At 42.4% G+C, this 16,994-nt stretch overlaps 1 protein-coding gene across 1 annotated transcript in view; it reads left to right on the forward strand.

Annotated features, from left to right (window-relative positions):
• Window positions 1-16,994, forward strand: part of Ripk1 (receptor interacting serine/threonine kinase 1) — a 34,351-nt gene that overhangs the window by 874 nt on the left and 16,483 nt on the right. The window contains exons 2-6 of the mRNA XM_055595244.1: window positions 6,794-7,013; window positions 7,702-7,858; window positions 10,332-10,469; window positions 12,280-12,508; window positions 14,765-14,914. Of these exons, the coding sequence (XP_055451219.1) occupies window positions 6,850-7,013; window positions 7,702-7,858; window positions 10,332-10,469; window positions 12,280-12,508; window positions 14,765-14,914 (838 nt within the window). The 5' untranslated portion in view covers window positions 6,794-6,849. The remainder of the gene's footprint in view (window positions 1-6,793; window positions 7,014-7,701; window positions 7,859-10,331; window positions 10,470-12,279; window positions 12,509-14,764; window positions 14,915-16,994) is intronic.

The raw sequence follows: 16,994 nt of genomic DNA on the forward strand, positions 1-16,994 counted from the left end.
TGCTGCAGACCCTCTCTTAAGATTATGAAAAAAGATAAGCCGCATCCTCCTCACCTAAGCGTTGGACAGAGCTTCCCGAGGATGGATGAATGGTTCAGTCCAGGGTGGCTCACTCCTTGTCTCTTGCAGAGCTTTTGAGTTCCTTGCTCTTTTATTCTGGATAAAGAGTAAAGCTGTTTTAATCAAGAAATTCCACAACCTTCGTGTGTGTGTGTGTGTGTGTGTGTGTGTGTGTGTGTGTGTGTGTGTGGTGCAGGGAGGACTCGATGGCAGAGTGAACTTTGAGGTGTAATGACTTAGTCATGTAATTTTTGACCACTGAGAAGATGCTACTAAGGCCTATTAGGAAGGTGAACTATCACAGCTCTGCTGAATACAGAAATATACTGGTCTTGTCCAAAATGAAAGTTGGGATGTTTCGTTTGTATTACTGACAACGGCAGCAACGATTATCAAGTTCAATTTCCATTTTTTTTCTCTTTCTTTGCTATTTTCCATTTTTTTTCTCATTCTTTGCTATTTTGAGCATCATACATAATGTTAAGCTTTCAGGATTGTATTAAGAAATATGCCCAAGGAAATAATTTACAAACAGGGCATGGCACTGCTACTTATTAATTTGTGACATTAGTATCTTCAATAGGATCTGGTAATTGAATCAGAAAATATAGCTTTGCTTCCCACACTTCATTTGGATTATTATTTTGGCAGATGTCTCTTACTATATAAACATGGACTTAATACTTACTTTTAAAGCATAGTTATCCTACGTTTTTAAAATTTAGTCTGTACACTCCCCCCCCCTCATGTTTTTAAATGTAGAATATTTATTTAATCTGGATAAGTCTGATTTATTTATTTTTTGTTTCTTTGTTTGGTTATTGTTTTTGAAAAGGGGTCTCTTTATGTAGCCCTTACTATCTTGAAGCTAGCTATGTAGAAAACCAGGCTGGCCTTGAATTTCCAGAGATCTACCTGCCTCTGCCTCCCTGGTGCTGGAATTGAGGCATGTATCTCTGTGCTTGGCAACAATTTGTTTTACATCTGGGATTTTGAAAAGATAAGGTGTTAGTTGCCTTTCTAGAAAAATAGCATGTATGAGAGAACTGGGAGTAGAAGTCTGAGAAGGGGTAAGGTTTGAATCTGTTCATTTCAGGTAAATCTTTTAACCTCAACTTTTAACTAAAAGTTATTTATAAATTGAAAATAGTCCTGATAAAATAGTTCACAGATCACAATGTGCTAATGTATTTGATCGTTCCAACTTTGTCTTTTTTTAATTAAATTTTTATTTTTTTAATATTAGTTACAGTTTATTAACTTTGTATCCCAGCTGTAGCCCTCCCTCCCATTCCCACCCTCCCTCCTTCATCTTCTCCCTATACCTTTGTAAGTCCATGGATAGGGGAAGTCCTCATACCCTTACATCTGACCCTAGCTTATCAGGTATCTTCAGGCCTGGCTGCAAAGTCCTCCTCTGTGGCCTAGCAGGGCTGCTCCTCCCTCGGGTGGAGTGGGGGAGGTCAAAGAGCCAGCAATTAGGTTCATGTCAGAAATAGTCCTTGTTCCCCTTACTAGGTACCCACTTGGATACTGAGCTACCATGGGCTACATCCAAGCAAGGGTTCTAGGTTATATCCATACATGGTCCTTGGTTCAACTTTGTCTTTTATTGGTGGTTTAATTCCTTGTTCATTGCCCTTTTTGTGATCAAAGCACAAGCTTTTTAATTAAGATGGCCTCTGATCATGTCACTTACCTGAGTAAAGTCAAAATTCTATTAGGTAAGAAGGGGGCATATTAAGCAATTGACATTCTTTGTCCTCCTGCTCTTATTATATGTGATTGTCTTTGGAAAGTTAATTGAGTTTTAAAAGGCGTCCAGCCACTAAAAGGGTGTGTGTGCGCGTGCACCGTGTGTGTGTGTGTGTGTGTGTGTGTGTGTGTGTGTGTGTGCGCACGCAAGTGTGAACATTTTCTGAGACAGCGTCTCACTGTATAGCCCTGACTGGTCTTCACTAAGTAATAAGCTTGAACTCAAACAATATTATATGTGTATATAATGTAGACTTATTTTTACCAGAGTTAATTTTGAAATTTCTTGGAAATTCCTATTGATTTCAGTGGAAAAAAATTCACTTCCCTGTAGTTCTGAATTAATAATCATTTATCTCAAAACATTAGCAAGTCCCATTGAAAAGGATATGACATTAATTGAAATTAGTTATGGCTTACTATAACAGTTCAACAAACCTTAGTTAATTATTTAAAACACTGTTTGATTATTTGGCTTACTACCTAACATTTTGTGTTTTTGCAGTTCTTGGATCTACCTCAGTAGATGCCCACATGGCTCTCTCAAAATACACTGTTGATTAACCAAATGGGGCTCATCAGTAGAGCACTTGACTGGCATGTGAGGGGTGTTTGGTTCTGTCTCTAGCATTGCCAGATACTAGTAGCTTAAACTTGAATTCAAGAGGGGAATTAAAACACAAAAGAAATAATTGAAAATCCATCAAAAGAGGATTTGTACTAAGACCAAACTAAGAAAGAAGAAGACTAGAAGAACTGACTTGGGTCTGGAGCCAAGTTCCCAAAGTGTGATGGAATCCTTCCCTAGCTCCACTCCACTGGAGGCTCTGGAGAGCCAGACCATGGCTACAGGTTTCATGGGTCTTGGCTAGGTAGGGGAGATAACCAAATAGAACTCATAGGGTTGAAATCATGCACTTGAATTGGCAGATTTCAGGACATGGTTGCAGTTTATTTGCTGTGAGCATTTGTGTGTTTGTGTTCTTAAATACTCTGGTTTTTTTCTTTTTTTTCATGTGTATGAGTGTTTTGCCTATGTGTATGTGTGAGCACCACATGTGTGCTTGGTAATGGTGGAGGCTCAGATCCCTGGGAAGTTGAGTTTCAGATGGTTGTGAGCTGCCGTGGGGGTGCTAGGTATCAAATGCAGGTCCTCTGCAAAAGCATTCTTAACCACTGAAAGCATTCTTAACCACTAAGTCATGTCTCCTCCACCACCCGAATTTCTGTTTCAGTGTTTGTGATTTTTGTTTTTATTTTCCTTCCTGAGACAGGCTCTCACTATGTAGCCCTGGCTGGTCTGGAACTCACTAAGTAAGCTTGAACTCAAACAAGATCGCCTCCCTCTATCTGCCTCTATAACTGGGATGGAAGAGTGCACCACCCAGCATTTTCACAAAACATTTTCACCCCGCATCATTTTTGAAAACTTTCAGCGGTATTTCAGAGCATTAGTGAGTTATAACAGCTCTTCTGTACGTACACATACGTTCTACACGCCTTTGCTGCTGTGTGTGACATCACTAGGAACATCACTGTGCGTCGGTGTCTCAGGTCGGATTCCTCAGAATAAACAGCTACTGAGTTAAGGTGTGATTCTTTCAAAACATAACCTTGTTAGGAAAATAATTTGTGTTTATTATAGGAAATGTAATAAAAAATGTAAAGGGCCAGGAATAGTGAACGACAGCTGTAATCCTAATACTCCAGAAGTTGAGGCATGAGGATCACCTATCTCAAGCCAGCCTAGGCACACACAAGTCCCTGACTTAACAAAAGTGTAGAGAAGAAAGTAAACATTTGCTCTACTATGTAAATAAAATGCTGACGAATAGTTTGGTGCCTTTCTCTATGTCTTTTTTCCCCCTGTATTGAATTACCATATAATCTATTTTATACTTTATAACCTGTTTAACTATTTCCTTTGTTTTTTAACAACTGAATAGATCTTGAAAAATTTTTTTTGCCACTTAACAATTGTTTACTCTATGATTGGTTCTGCTGGGTGCTGGGGACAGTGGCGAAACAGGTTTTTTTGGTTTTGTTTTGTTTTTTGCCTCTGTTTTGTTTTTTGCCTCTGTAAACTTCATTAGAAACAATTTTAAATAACTGTTTAAGGAGAGTTCGGGATCTGTAAACATCTTATAACAGGAAGACTTAAATAATGGGTTTCCCCAGGAAATGAGAGTACTTGGACACCTGGCAGACCAGCAACCTCCAGTCTTCCTGACTAGAGGTTTTAAAGGAATGTGACTGGGAGAGAAGCACACTGTGAGATGGGGAAGATTAGGCAGGGCCTCATGTCTCAGAGCATCTATAGCAAATGAAGACTCAGGCCTGGAACATATATTAACGTTTATACCTTCTGTCTTCACACTGTTCCAGTCTTCCTCTCAGTAGAGACTTACTGGGTTGTCACAGTTCAATGTTAAAGCCCTAATTCAACTTGTAACCAAGTAGTTCTCTGGGGCCCTGTTTCCTTGGGGATGGCAGAGCCCTCAGGGACACCTTGATGGGAGATGGCCACTGTAGTTCTACCCCTTCTCATTAGGCATCATCTTAGAAGTCTTTTTTGTACACTTGGAAATGCCCCTATGTACACAGGCCCAGTGACACAATGGGGGTCCCCAGAGCCCTGGTGTTTAAACATAAATAACAGGGATAACTATAGCCAAAGCCAAAAAGCAGGCAAATGTAGTCTCATGTATTATTTTCTCATAAAATCTTTGGCCAGTCCCAAGAAGGGCTATTAATTCCTTTCACAGATGAGGAAATGGAGGTTTAAGTAAGTTCCTTAAAGTCACAAGGCAAGTGAATTAAGAGTTAATCCTCTCAGGAGGAAGGTCCTTCCTCTGCACTGCCCTAATGGCTCTTGCTAGCTTGCCTCCAGAGCCTTCCTCTCTCCTCAGCCTTCACGCCTCCTCTCCTTGACCCTACCCCAGTGCTAGTCTTCTTGCTTGGCAATTCCTGAGACATAGAGAAGATCATTTGTCAGTCCGTCTGCTACCAGGTGTTACGTTATGCCATTATGCTGGTGTCCTTCAGGGAGCCTCTGTACAGTGTAGGAAATTCGCCTACCCAAGCATTCTGCCGCAGGCCACTAGACAAGATTACTGGCACCCCATGCTTGTAGATGTTATCTATTCCTTGAATAACTCTAAGAAAAAGTGTCTGCAACTTGTAGACCTGTGAGTTCCTAATAACAGAAAATGTCTCACCTAAAATATCCAAAATCTTTCACACAGTGTTAAGAGGATTCCCAGAACCAGGCCTGATAATCAGTGGTACCTCTGTACTTCTTGATACTATTGAAGGTCTTAGGTCTTCTCCCAGAGTAAAGCACTCTGGGGCTGTGCCCTCAAGAAGAGCCTTTACCTTCTTGGTAGATGAGCTTCATAGTCCCACCCCTTCTCATTAAACACATGGCCTCGGGCGTGGTCTTTGTACACTTCTCATGTCTCCTGGATTTTCTTTTTGGTCACTACTTCGCCTTTTAGGTGCTCATTTAGAATGTATTGCAGCCCGTAAACTACATTTCCTTGTGCTTTATCTTCCTTACTTTAGAGTTTTCTGTCTTCTCACAGCATTCAGAGTGGGAATAAACTTTCCTTATGTTGAGTGGGCACTGTTTATAGTAAGTAACCTTGTGTGGGGGTTGGCTGGGAAGATGTTGAACTCAGAGAAGCTGCAGCATTTATCCTGGCACTGCAGCGCCGTGCCAGCCCAGCAGAGCACTCTCCTTTAAGTCCTCATCCTGAGAAACAGCGTATGTCACTCAGCAGAGATGGGCAGATGTCTTGAGTCCTCATTCTCTTCCACATCTTTCTATTTAGTGTTATTCTTTCCAGTCCCCAATTTTGCTCAGAATTCCTTGGAGCATATTTATTTCCTAATGTTATTAGTAGACTAATTACCTGAGGCTCTCACCAGTTTTTGGTACTGCTGCTGTCTGTTGTATACTGTTATACATACTGAGTATTATACACACAAAGTCTAGCTCATAGGGAATTTTTTTAAATTTTGTTATTTATACTTTTGGAAAGGGAGCTTATGTTAAGATAACCTAGGGAGAGGACAGATTCTGCCTGATGTGCCTTTAAGTTCTTTATTGACTTTAACCTGATAATCTGAAGATGTCATCAGACTATGACCTCTTTCTAAATAAACATTTTTAATTCTGGGACTCCTGCCCTAAAGAGACAGCCAGGATCTGCTAAAGGCAAAACCCAAACTTATTTGGTGATGGCTCAAGGTTATGAATTCACAGAGAATCTTTTCTAACACCCATTTCTAGTTCTAGACATATGTATTTATTTTATGTATTTATTTGTTAGTGAGTGCTTTTTTATTTTTTCCAGTCCATCTTTCCACTGAGAAGTAGTACGCTGAGGAGGTCCAAGTGATGAGGAAGGCCTCATTCCAACCCTCTTATGCTACATACCACCTCCACTCCTAACTTAGGGCCATACTGGTAACGTTGCCGTCATGTGAGTCATTGCCCCTTGTGTGCTGTTTGTCCCTAGATTTTTTTTTCCTTTCCACTGTACTGAACTATGAATTTCAGTGGATGCTCAAATTATGTTATCTAACATGCATAGCTTTGTGACAAAATGTTTTAAATTTTTTCTAATGTTCCATGATGCCAAAAAAAGAAACATCCATTGGAATAAAAATCATAGTCTTCTGAACAGCTCATGTTACTGGTTACACCTCTTCCTCAATAAAAACAACCACACCCCACATATGTGGTGCCTTTGTGGGGGTTGTTTTCTGAGACAGGACTCACTATATTGTTCAAGCTGGTTTAGAACTCACTGTGGAATACAAGCTAGCCTCAGACCTTAAATTCTTCTGACTCAGCTTCCCGGGTAATGGGATTCCAGGCATGTGTCACTATGCCTGACAACATGTGGTACTTTTTGTTTTGTTTTAATCATGGTCTTTTTGCCCTGAGATATCCTCTCTGTTTTCTTTATAGGACACAGCACTAAGCAAGAACCAAACGTGGTGTGTTGGGGATTCTGAGCATTCAAAATGCAACCAGATATGTCCTTGGACAACATTAAAATGGCATCCAGTGACCTGCTGGAGAAGCAAGATCTAGACAGCGGAGGCTTTGGGAAGGTGTCCTTGTGTTTGCACAGAAGCCATGGATTTGTCATCCTGAAAAAAGTGTACACAGGGTCCAACTGTGCTGAGTGAGTTGGGAGCAGAGATGCATTGGCCTTATGCTAGCTACCCTCAGGAGTAGTTCTCTCCATATGTGTGGCTAAGCATGTGGAGTGTTAAATGAGGCTGACCTGCTGGGAGACTTGACACACTATGTGAGGGGTGGCATAACTCTTACTATTATTTTGGGTGAGGACTTTGGGGTTGATGAAAAGATATTAATGCTTGAGAAATGTATGGGAAAGACATCATTAAAGACAAGAACCTGGGTAATAGGGAGACAGTGAGAAGAAAACAGAGTCATGGGTGGAAACACCTAAACCTGAAATAAAATAAAAATTTTTAAAAAAGGCCAATTCCCACCATGAAAAAGCCCAGCAACCCTAAAAGGCAGTCAGTGGATGGTGTCTCTCTTCCTCAGACTAGTTTTGAGAAACAGGCTTTTTTTAAAATTATGTTTTCCAGGCCAGGTCAATGCTGTCTTTTTTATTAACTGATTTGCATGTCAGGAGTGCTCAACGGCCAGTTTCTAAGACAGGGCTGGAGGGAGGAGTATAAAGATGAAGTGAAACCTCTCTGCCTTCTAGGAGCTGTCTGCCTAGAAGAGACAAATGTCTGCAACATGACACACTGTGGGAACACTGGAGCTTCTTAGGCACCTAGGTAGAAGGGTTCACCCCACCCTGCCCAGCCTAGCACGACCTTTCCTGCCCACAGGTACAATGAGGCTCTCTTGGAGGAGGGGAAGATGATGCACAGACTGAGACACAGTCGCGTGGTGAAGCTACTGGGCGTCATCATGGAGGAAGGGAACTACTCACTGGTGATGGAGTACATGGAAAAAGGCAACCTGATGCATGTGCTGAAGGCTGAGGTAGGTGGCACCTTAAGGCAGTCTGTGCTGTGATGTCAGGTGATAGCTGCTCTTGGGGCTTTGTTTGTAGCTTTCTGGCTGGGAATTTTGTTCCATGGTTGAGACTTCCTTCCTTCCTTCCATCCTTCCTTCCTTTCTTTCATCCTTTCTTTCTTTCTTTCTTTCTTTCTTTCATTTGTTTGTTGGGGGTTTTGTTATTATTGTTTTGAGACAGGGACTATCTGTTATGTAGCTCTGGCTTTTCTGGAACTCGATTATATAAGCCAGGCTAGTTCTTCAGGAGCCCATAGCTAATGCAACACAGGCAAGTGCAAGAGACAGAAAAGCAGGTGAGCACATGACGTGATGGTGTTCGATAGGCATACAGTTCCTGATGTGGAACGTAGGCGAGGTGCCCACCCCAACCTGGGCTAGGGGGGAAAGGCTTCCCGCAGAAGGGCATGTTGAAGCAGATAACGAGGGAGTAAGCATTCCAGGCACAGAGAATGACACATGGGAAGGAGCGAGAGGATGCCAGTCTTGTAGAACTGCCGCTCACCGACTTTGGCCAGGGCACAGATTGCATGTAAGGGGCTGAAGCATTTGGCTGCCTTTGTGGCAAATATTCCCCCTCCCTCCATCTCCCCACACCTCGTGTCTGCCAAGTCAGCAGGTCACTCAGAAATATGAACACCCATGGGAAGGATAAAAGATGATACACATGGCATTGTAGTTTGACCAGATGGTTCCCCCAAAACAGGTAAGATCAGCCATGTGACAGAATTAGGCATTTTGATGCAGACATAAGTCATCTGTGATGGAAGGCGTTCTGTGGGGTCAGCCAATAATAAGCTTCACAGGGCGCAAGAAAAGTCAAGGACCCAAGAGAAGCAGGAAGAGGTTGGGTAGAGCTTTCCTGAAAGTATACCACTGAAGGCAGGAATAAATCTCTGGTGCTATTTTTAATTCATCAAGTAATTTTTGCAAACAAGGTCTCAAACTTTTAGGCAGAAATAATCCTTCTGCCTCGGCTTTCTTGGTGTCTGGGCCTACAGGCGTATATTGCCTTCTGCTGTCTTTTATGTTGTGGGGGTCAGGCTGATGATACTGTGGTTCATTGGCAGCAGGATGTGGATGAACACAGTGCAAACGCTGTGGTTTGGGAATCTAAGTTCTATCCCCTGGACCTTTTCCTGGGAACCAGTAACAGACACACACAGGGTTTAGGAATCATTCTTCTGTACCCTGGTGTTAGTATTAAGAAAAACTGAAATTTGCCAAGTGGTGGGGATGTCCACCTTCAATCCCAGCACTCAGAAGGCAGAGCAGGCAGATTTCTGGGAGTTCAAGGCCAGCATTGTCTACCGATCCAGTTCTAGGATAGCCAAGGCTACACAGTGAAACTTTGTCTTGAAAAAATAAAAAATTAAAAGAAAGAAAGACTGAAATTTTAACACTTAAAGAGAAACATGCATTTTTAAAAATAATGACATTGATGTTGATACCGAGTACAATTTTAATAGTGATGTAAGATTCTGCAAAGATCTGAAGTGCTGCTGCCAGGTCACCACGTAAGTACTAATGGATCCCAGCGTGGCTTAATAAGAATAACATTAAATAACAATATCATATCACATAAGGACACGGTGGAAATATTTGTGGTTTCTGCTGGTCATTCAAATATTCTGGACATTACTTTAGGCGTACAGAGGCGATCTTTATAGTAGTGGTATAATTAGAAGTTATACCACTACTAATAGTAGTAATAAGAATAAATGCCATTGTTTGCAAGGAGTTTGATGTCAAGATTTTGTAAACATGAGTTTCTATTATATAATACACTAGAGGATATCATAGAGTGAATAAAATACCAACTGGTCCCAGGATAGTCTTTTATAAATAATTTATTTGTTTTTAAAAATTAAAATATAATTACATCATTTTCCTTCTTCCCTTCCCTCCCTTCGACACCTCCCATGTGCTCCCTCAACCCTACTCAATTACTTATGCTCAAATTCATAGCTTCTTTTTTTTTTAATTTTTACAGTATTTTGGGTTTTTGTCTTGTTTTCTTTTCAATACAGGGTTTCTCTGAATGTAGTCTTAGCTGTCCTGGAACTCACTTTGTAGACCAGGCTAGCCTCAAACTCACCAGAGATCCACCTGCCTCTGCCTCCCAAAGTGCTAGGATTAAAGCCATGTGCTACCATGCCCTACTTCTCACAATATTTTAATATGTATCCAGATGGGCGCAGAATTTTTTTTTTTTTTTAACTGACCATTACACAGCATCAGTATATCGTACCTGTAGGCCCTGGAGTAGAATCTTCCTTGGAAGGGGCTTGTTTCCCAGGGACAGTAGGGCTGCACCCCACCGGATGGGAGGAGCCTGCTCACACTAACCTTGAGCTCGCATCCCACCCTCTCGGATGGAGTAGTTGCTCCTGCCTGTTAGGCTGCTCCTCCATTTCATAGACTTAATATGTTGTTTCAGGTCAGTGTCCCACTCTCTGTAAAAGGAAGGGTAATTGCGGAGACCATCGAAGGAATGTGTTACTTACATGACAAAGGCGTGATACATAAGGACCTAAAGCCTGAAAATATCCTCGTTGACCATGACTTTCACATCAAGGTAACCCACAATCTGTACACTTTGAGGAGGCTGAGTAATCAGAGGTTGAATTTTCCACTGGAAATCCATTCCTGTAGGCGACCATGATAAAGGAGGACCTAGTTCAGCAATGAGCAGGACGGCGCTACTTACAAGGCTGCTGTGGTATGGAAGGGAAAGGTGCAGGCTTGATTGGCTCTGGAGATAACTATAAGGATACATAGGTGAAAAAAAAAAAATCTCATCCCTGGTTCCTGGGTTTTATTTCCTCTGATTAGACTTGGAAATGGAAACACTCAAGGTTTGCTGTCTTCACTCTGGAATGGGCTGCCCTGCTCATCATTTTTTTCCCAGGAAATCTTGTGACTAAGACTTATCCGTGCTGGAGATAAAGGAAGTATGGAAGTGTGTGGATAATATTCTTAGAATTCAGAGTCACAGCAGCAATAAATTAGCCGTTTTGGTCTCAGAATCATCTGCATTGTGGAGCTAGGGGCATGGTCCAGTGCAGGAATACTGGTCTCGCACATCTGAAGTCCTGGGCTCAGTTCTGGCATCCCAAGACAAAGTACTCTGCTTTGACATTTTGTTTGTTTCTCTTCATTTTAAAAGTAAGTTTCCTTTTGAATTTTTTTTTTTTTCATTATAGCAAAAGTATTAAGGAAAAGAACACCCATCGATAGTCTATTCAGGGACTACTTTTAATAAGGGAAGCAACAGCACATAAAGTTAGTGTTGGCAGCTAGAATCCAAGCTGAAAACCTGAAAGGGACTTGATAGCTCAGGGGCAGAGTCTTGGATTTCATCCCCTGAGCCACATCAATAAGAACCAAAAAGAACCCAGGGAAGAACCAGGACCTGCCTGCAAGACCCCCATAAGATACCATTCGTGTCTTAGACGGCTATTAATCCCAAGGTCCTTTATTACTGGTCACTCTCTCAATTAACAACTCACCCTTTTTGTTCTGGGTTAGCATCTGACAACTTCAGGTAAGCCCATGCTCTACCTAGCTCCTCCCCAGATGCTTCTTAAGAGACAGAAAGGGGCCATCTCCTTGGATTCTTCCATAACTGTCCTGCTCTGCCATTTCGCCCTGCCACTATTTTCTTTGCTCTGTGCCTGACTGTGTTGTCTTTCTGTGCCTTTATGTGTGTTTCTATTTCCTTCTCCCTATCCTGTCTTCTTTAGGTTCAGACTGCCAACTCAAAACAAGTAGCAGCAACGGTCTCATCCTCAGGGTGGCTTTGGGATGCTTGGAAACACAGCCATGGTCCTCTGGATGCTATTGGGCAAACCGAAGGTGTGGTAATCAGTCTCCATCTTCCCCAGAAAGAAATGTGCAAAGTAAATGAGAAGCTAGCACAAACACAGTTTTGTTGTCTTGTCCCCAGTCTTTTTTATGCTTGAGAATTGAGATGCCAAGGCCCCAGCAAGATGGCTCAGCTAGTAAAGGTACTTGGTGCCAAGCCTGAAGACCTGAGTTCATTCCCAGCACCCACCTGGTAAATGATGAGAAAGGACTTCGGAAAGTTGTCTTCTGACTTCCACACACATGTATTTTGGCATATGTGGTCCTTCCATAAATAGATAAGTTTCTAAAAAGAAACTTAAAAAAAAAAATTGAAATGACAGAATTTTACCTGAATGTTCCACGATTCTATGAGAGTCTATTGAGAGGTAACTCTTCTAGATAGGCCCAGTGCAACCATTAGAGAATGGACTGTGCCACACATGTACTGGATAAGCCCCAAGTTCGATTTCATGAAAATCCAGCTTGATTTACTTGTAGTCTCCATGCAGTAAATTTTGGTGGCCCCTCCTCTTTTGCAGATAGCTGATCTCGGTGTAGCTTCCTTTAAGACGTGGAGCAAACTGACTAAAGAGGAACTCAACAAGCAGAGGGAAGTGAACAGCTCCTCTAAGAAGAATGGAGGCACCCTGTACTACATGGCGCCCGAGCACCTGAATGACATCAATGCAAAGCCCACAGAGAAGTCAGATGTGTACAGTTTTGCCATTGTACTGTGGGCAATATTTGCGAATAAGGAGCCCTATGAGAGTAAGACACTGTAGTCACGGTATTTTGATAGTAATCAAAACTGTTACGTGAGGGTGGGTGAGATGGCTCAGTGAGTAAAGGCATTTACCACCAACCTTGACAACTTGAGTTCAGTCCAAACTCCAGGACAGAAGGAGAGAACTGACTTCCAAAAGTTGCCTTCTCACTTCTCTACATGGACTATGGCTTGCAGATGTATCCTCTCTCTCTCTCTCTCTCTCTCCCTCCCTCTTTTCCCTCCTCTCTCCCCCTCATACACACACACTGAAATTTTTACATATAATAATTTTTTTAAACTTTTATATGAAATCATGGTCTTTAGTGAATTCTGTTCCAAATCTGTAATTGTTCATTTCATTGCTTTCTGTAGTGTCATAAAGGCTGGTCCTAGATGTGATTTATTCACTGATGTTTCTTTAGCAGATGTAACACACATACAGACACAGACATGCGCACACACACACACACCAGAATGCATAAGGTACTTCAGAAGACTTGTGTTGAGTTAGTCATCCCAGTTTAGGATGAATTCATCAGCTGGATAGACTCCTTTATAGTCTAGCTTAGCTTGGAAGTTGCTGTAAAACTCCAGGATTCTTCCTGGAGTGGGGATGGCCTTTCATATTATCAGGCATACACCCCACACTTTGATTCTATTTGTGAATGAGCCTTTTTCATTACGTACTGTGGGCAGTTCATTCGGTTGGGAATATAAAAATGAGTAAGTCATTATGTAGGGGAACAGTCATGCTTAGGTTTGGTTAAGTGTGGAAAGAATGGCTGCTTTCTATGAATTCTTCCTGATTATCAAAACTAGTAGATCAGGGATCATCATCTCTTTGCTGATGCCTCTTAAATCTCAGTCTTGGACCATGGCCAAGATATCTGCTTGCCTGTTAGACCCAACACAGGAACCTCCAAAGTAGCATCCCTGAACAAAGTTCCCAATATTGTCAGCACTCTCCCATACCCTCTGGTTGCTTAGCACCTGTACTTAGTGGCACGATAAGCAGCTTTACCAGCCCCTGAGACTCAGCCTTGTCCCTGTCTTCCACATCCAATAAAACCCCGAAAACTGAATTCAGCAGCTGGGGTTCAATCTCAGTGTTACTGCAATTGTCTACCATGCACAGGGCCCTGGGTTCAAGCCCCACCACTGCCTGAAAAACTACATACTTTTCTTTCTACAAAGCATGTACCCCATACATGATGAATAATCAACATCTCCATGTCCCCACTGGCCTCCTTACTTTAGACCCTCCTTATTTCTGCTGCCTTCCACAATCTTAAAGCCACTAAGACAATCGTCTTAAAAGGCAGACAGGATGGGCTGAAGAGACGATTCAGTGGTAAAGAGTACTAGCTACTCTCAATTTCTGGCAACCAGATAGCTGCTCACAGCTGTCTATAGTTCAGGCCCACAACATCTGAAACCCTCTTCTTGCCCCATGGACATTGCGTACATGTGATGCACAGACATAGTACAGGCAAAACACCCGTACACATAAAATAAAAATGAAGGAAATAAAAGTTTTGAAAGCAGGTAGGACCATCTTGCCTACTTAAAATCCTTCAAAGACTCTCATAGCCTTCAGGTTCCTCAGTGTAAAGCAGGAGATCCTTTATGGCTCCACTTTGGCTTCTCTCTAGCCCCTCTCTGGTCTCTCCCTCACGTCAGTATTTCCACCTGGGCACAGGTCCCTGGCGTACATTATGATTTCTGTCATACCCATCCTATCAGTTTCCTGCTTCCCTAGCCTGGAGTCTCCCTCAGGAGTCCTCCTTCTTGATTCTTTACCTAGATAAATCTTTATTTTCTGGACTCACCAAAATCTTAGACCTTCTGTTTTCATCTTGATTGTTTTACTAGAACCCCTCGTTCTTGCTTCTAGAATATCAGTTATCAGTGTGTATTTTAAGTCACTCTCATTAAACTGAGCTTCTAAAAGACCAGGCCATTCTGTATTTGCCTCTGTATTGAACTCTGGAGAATTCCCTGGCTTTACCCACGCATACTGTTTGCTCTTTGAAAAAGTAGTATTGTTTTAAATTTTGTCTCTCATCTGCAAAAAATCAAAACATCATTCTATCATCTCTACAGTACACTATGTCAGCTCCTTGTCACAAGGCTGTTCCTCTATGGAGTGAGACAGCCATGGAAAAGCATGCCCTAGGTAGAGACAAAATAGCAGTATTGTCCAGGTCCTGTCATCCTCCTGCTTGAGAGCCCCAGCTGAAGCTCATCCCTCTTTGCAGATGTCATCTGTGCTGAGCAGTTCGTTGTCTGCATAAAATCTGGGAACAGACCAGACGTGGAGGACATCATTGAGCACTGCCCACGGGAGATCATCAGCCTCATGGAGCGGTGTTGGCAGGCGACCCCAGAAGACCGGCCAACATTTCCTGGTAAGAGCGGGTGTGAACCCCATCTGGTGACACTCTCCAGTAAGGTGACACTGGTAGTCTGTTTACTCCTTCTGTTGCTGTGACAACATACAGGACAAAAGCAACTAGAGGAAGGGTTTATTATGGCTCAGTTCCAGGGTCCAGTCTACTATGGCAGGAGGTTATGGCAGCAGAAGTGTGAGGCAGCTGGCCACATTGCACATAGAGTCAGGAAGGAGGCAGACATGGATGCTGGCGCTCATTTGCTTTCTCCTTGTGTTCAGTACAAGGTCCCAGCCCATGGGATAACACCGCCCACATTCAGGAAGGGCCTTGCCTGTGTAACACTCTCACAGGCACACCTAGAACTACATTTCCCAGAATCACCTGGAAGTGAGACCCTAAATCCTGTCAAGCTGGTAATAAAAATCAGCCATTACAGACAGGAACAGGCTTTGAGTACCCACTTCGCATGTGGCTTCAGAGCGACTTGACAGATGTCAAGCATCTTGTCAATGAAGAGGTACCTCCCTTCCCCAAAGTATGGGCTCCTTCATTTCCTTCTTTAGTTTGGGGAATTGATATTTTTATTGTTCTGAAGCATGTGTAACACTTTCGATTTTAGCTCTTGTCAGTATACAGTCCAGTGGTGTGAAGTCCATTTCTATTTTTCAGCAAGTTACCACCATCCCTCTCCTGGATCCAGAGCACAACTCTGTTCTCAGGAAGCATTAACTCCACTTCCTCCTTTCCCCTTTATAGCCTTAGTGTCACTATTCTATTGAATTTGACTGTCGCAGGTGTCTCATGGAAGCAAAAATTGCACAATACTTCTGTTTCATATGTCTTCTTTTACTGAGTATGTCGTTAAGGTTTATCCATGTTGTAAAATGTGTCCGAATTCTCTTTTTCATTGCAGAATACTATTATGTTCTATAGATAGATGGTTTTTGTTTGTGTATTCATTTGTTGATAAACACTTGGTCTAACCATTTCTAGCTTCTTTCACTTATGGGCCTCCTCTTGGTTAGCATCCTATTGGTATCCTTAGAAATGTATTCTACCATTTTGATCGGCCCCATAGTTGAGGAAAATGAAGGAGACATGAGTGTTTGGCCTATCCCCTAGATTACCTAGGCCAAAGGAGAAGAACAGAGATACAATAGGATGCAGTCGGAGTATACAAAGCATCATGCTGTTGTATTTCTGTGAGAAAACAGAACTGGACTTCCACCTATTACTACTGTGTGGACCAGGCTAGCCTCCAATTCACAGAGATCTCCTGCCTCTGCCTTCTGGTTGCTGGGATTAAAGATGTGCAGCATCACACCTAGCTAGAGCCCCACCTGTAATAGGTCCCACAGCTCTTGACAGTGCTGCAGGCTGAGGACCATACCGTACATTGGAGGTCGTTCAGCATTCAAACTGTAGCATTTTTCTGTAGGGTCTAAAACCTGTATTAGAATTCTAGTTTGGTTCATCTGTAGTGTTTTTCTCTGCATGGTTTTCATGGACATTCTAGGCAATATATCATCCATATGTCATTTTATCACATGGTTTATTTTTCCAGTTTGCCATTTTAGCACCCCGAGTGAAGTATGGGAACCTTTCCTTTCTCAGGTATTTCTCCTGTACACACATAGGCTGCATCAGACCATGTTGTCTCTGCTTCAGTATTCACAGTTAAAGAACCTCAAAAAGAAAGCCTTTTGCTTTTCTTTACCCATTGTTTTGACTGCCTTGTGTCACTTTTCTGATAGTACACATATTTTGCTTATGACAGTACACAGGCTATCATGAAATTCCACACTTAAGGGCTTAGCCTCATGTGACTATCACCAACATTGCACACATGGGGTACCCAGGCTTCTGCCCAGCTGACTACGAGTTTGGGTGTGCATACTCCATCTCGGGTTTAGAAATAGACTCATGTGGCTCAAGAAATATTGCACTTGATAGGTTGTAGCATATCAAGGTCAGAGGCAACCAGAGAGAAGAGTATAGGCAGCATATTCAGGTAGAGGCTGCTGAGCCTCCAGACCCTCTGCAGGCATGCCTCCTTCTCAGTATTTCTTTTGTTCACCAACCCAGAAACTTTTGG

This window comes from Psammomys obesus, unplaced genomic scaffold (assembly GCF_907164565.1).
Source record: "Psammomys obesus unplaced genomic scaffold, mPsaObe1.curated_primary_1811, whole genome shotgun sequence".
Taxonomy (NCBI): domain Eukaryota; kingdom Metazoa; phylum Chordata; class Mammalia; order Rodentia; family Muridae; genus Psammomys; species Psammomys obesus.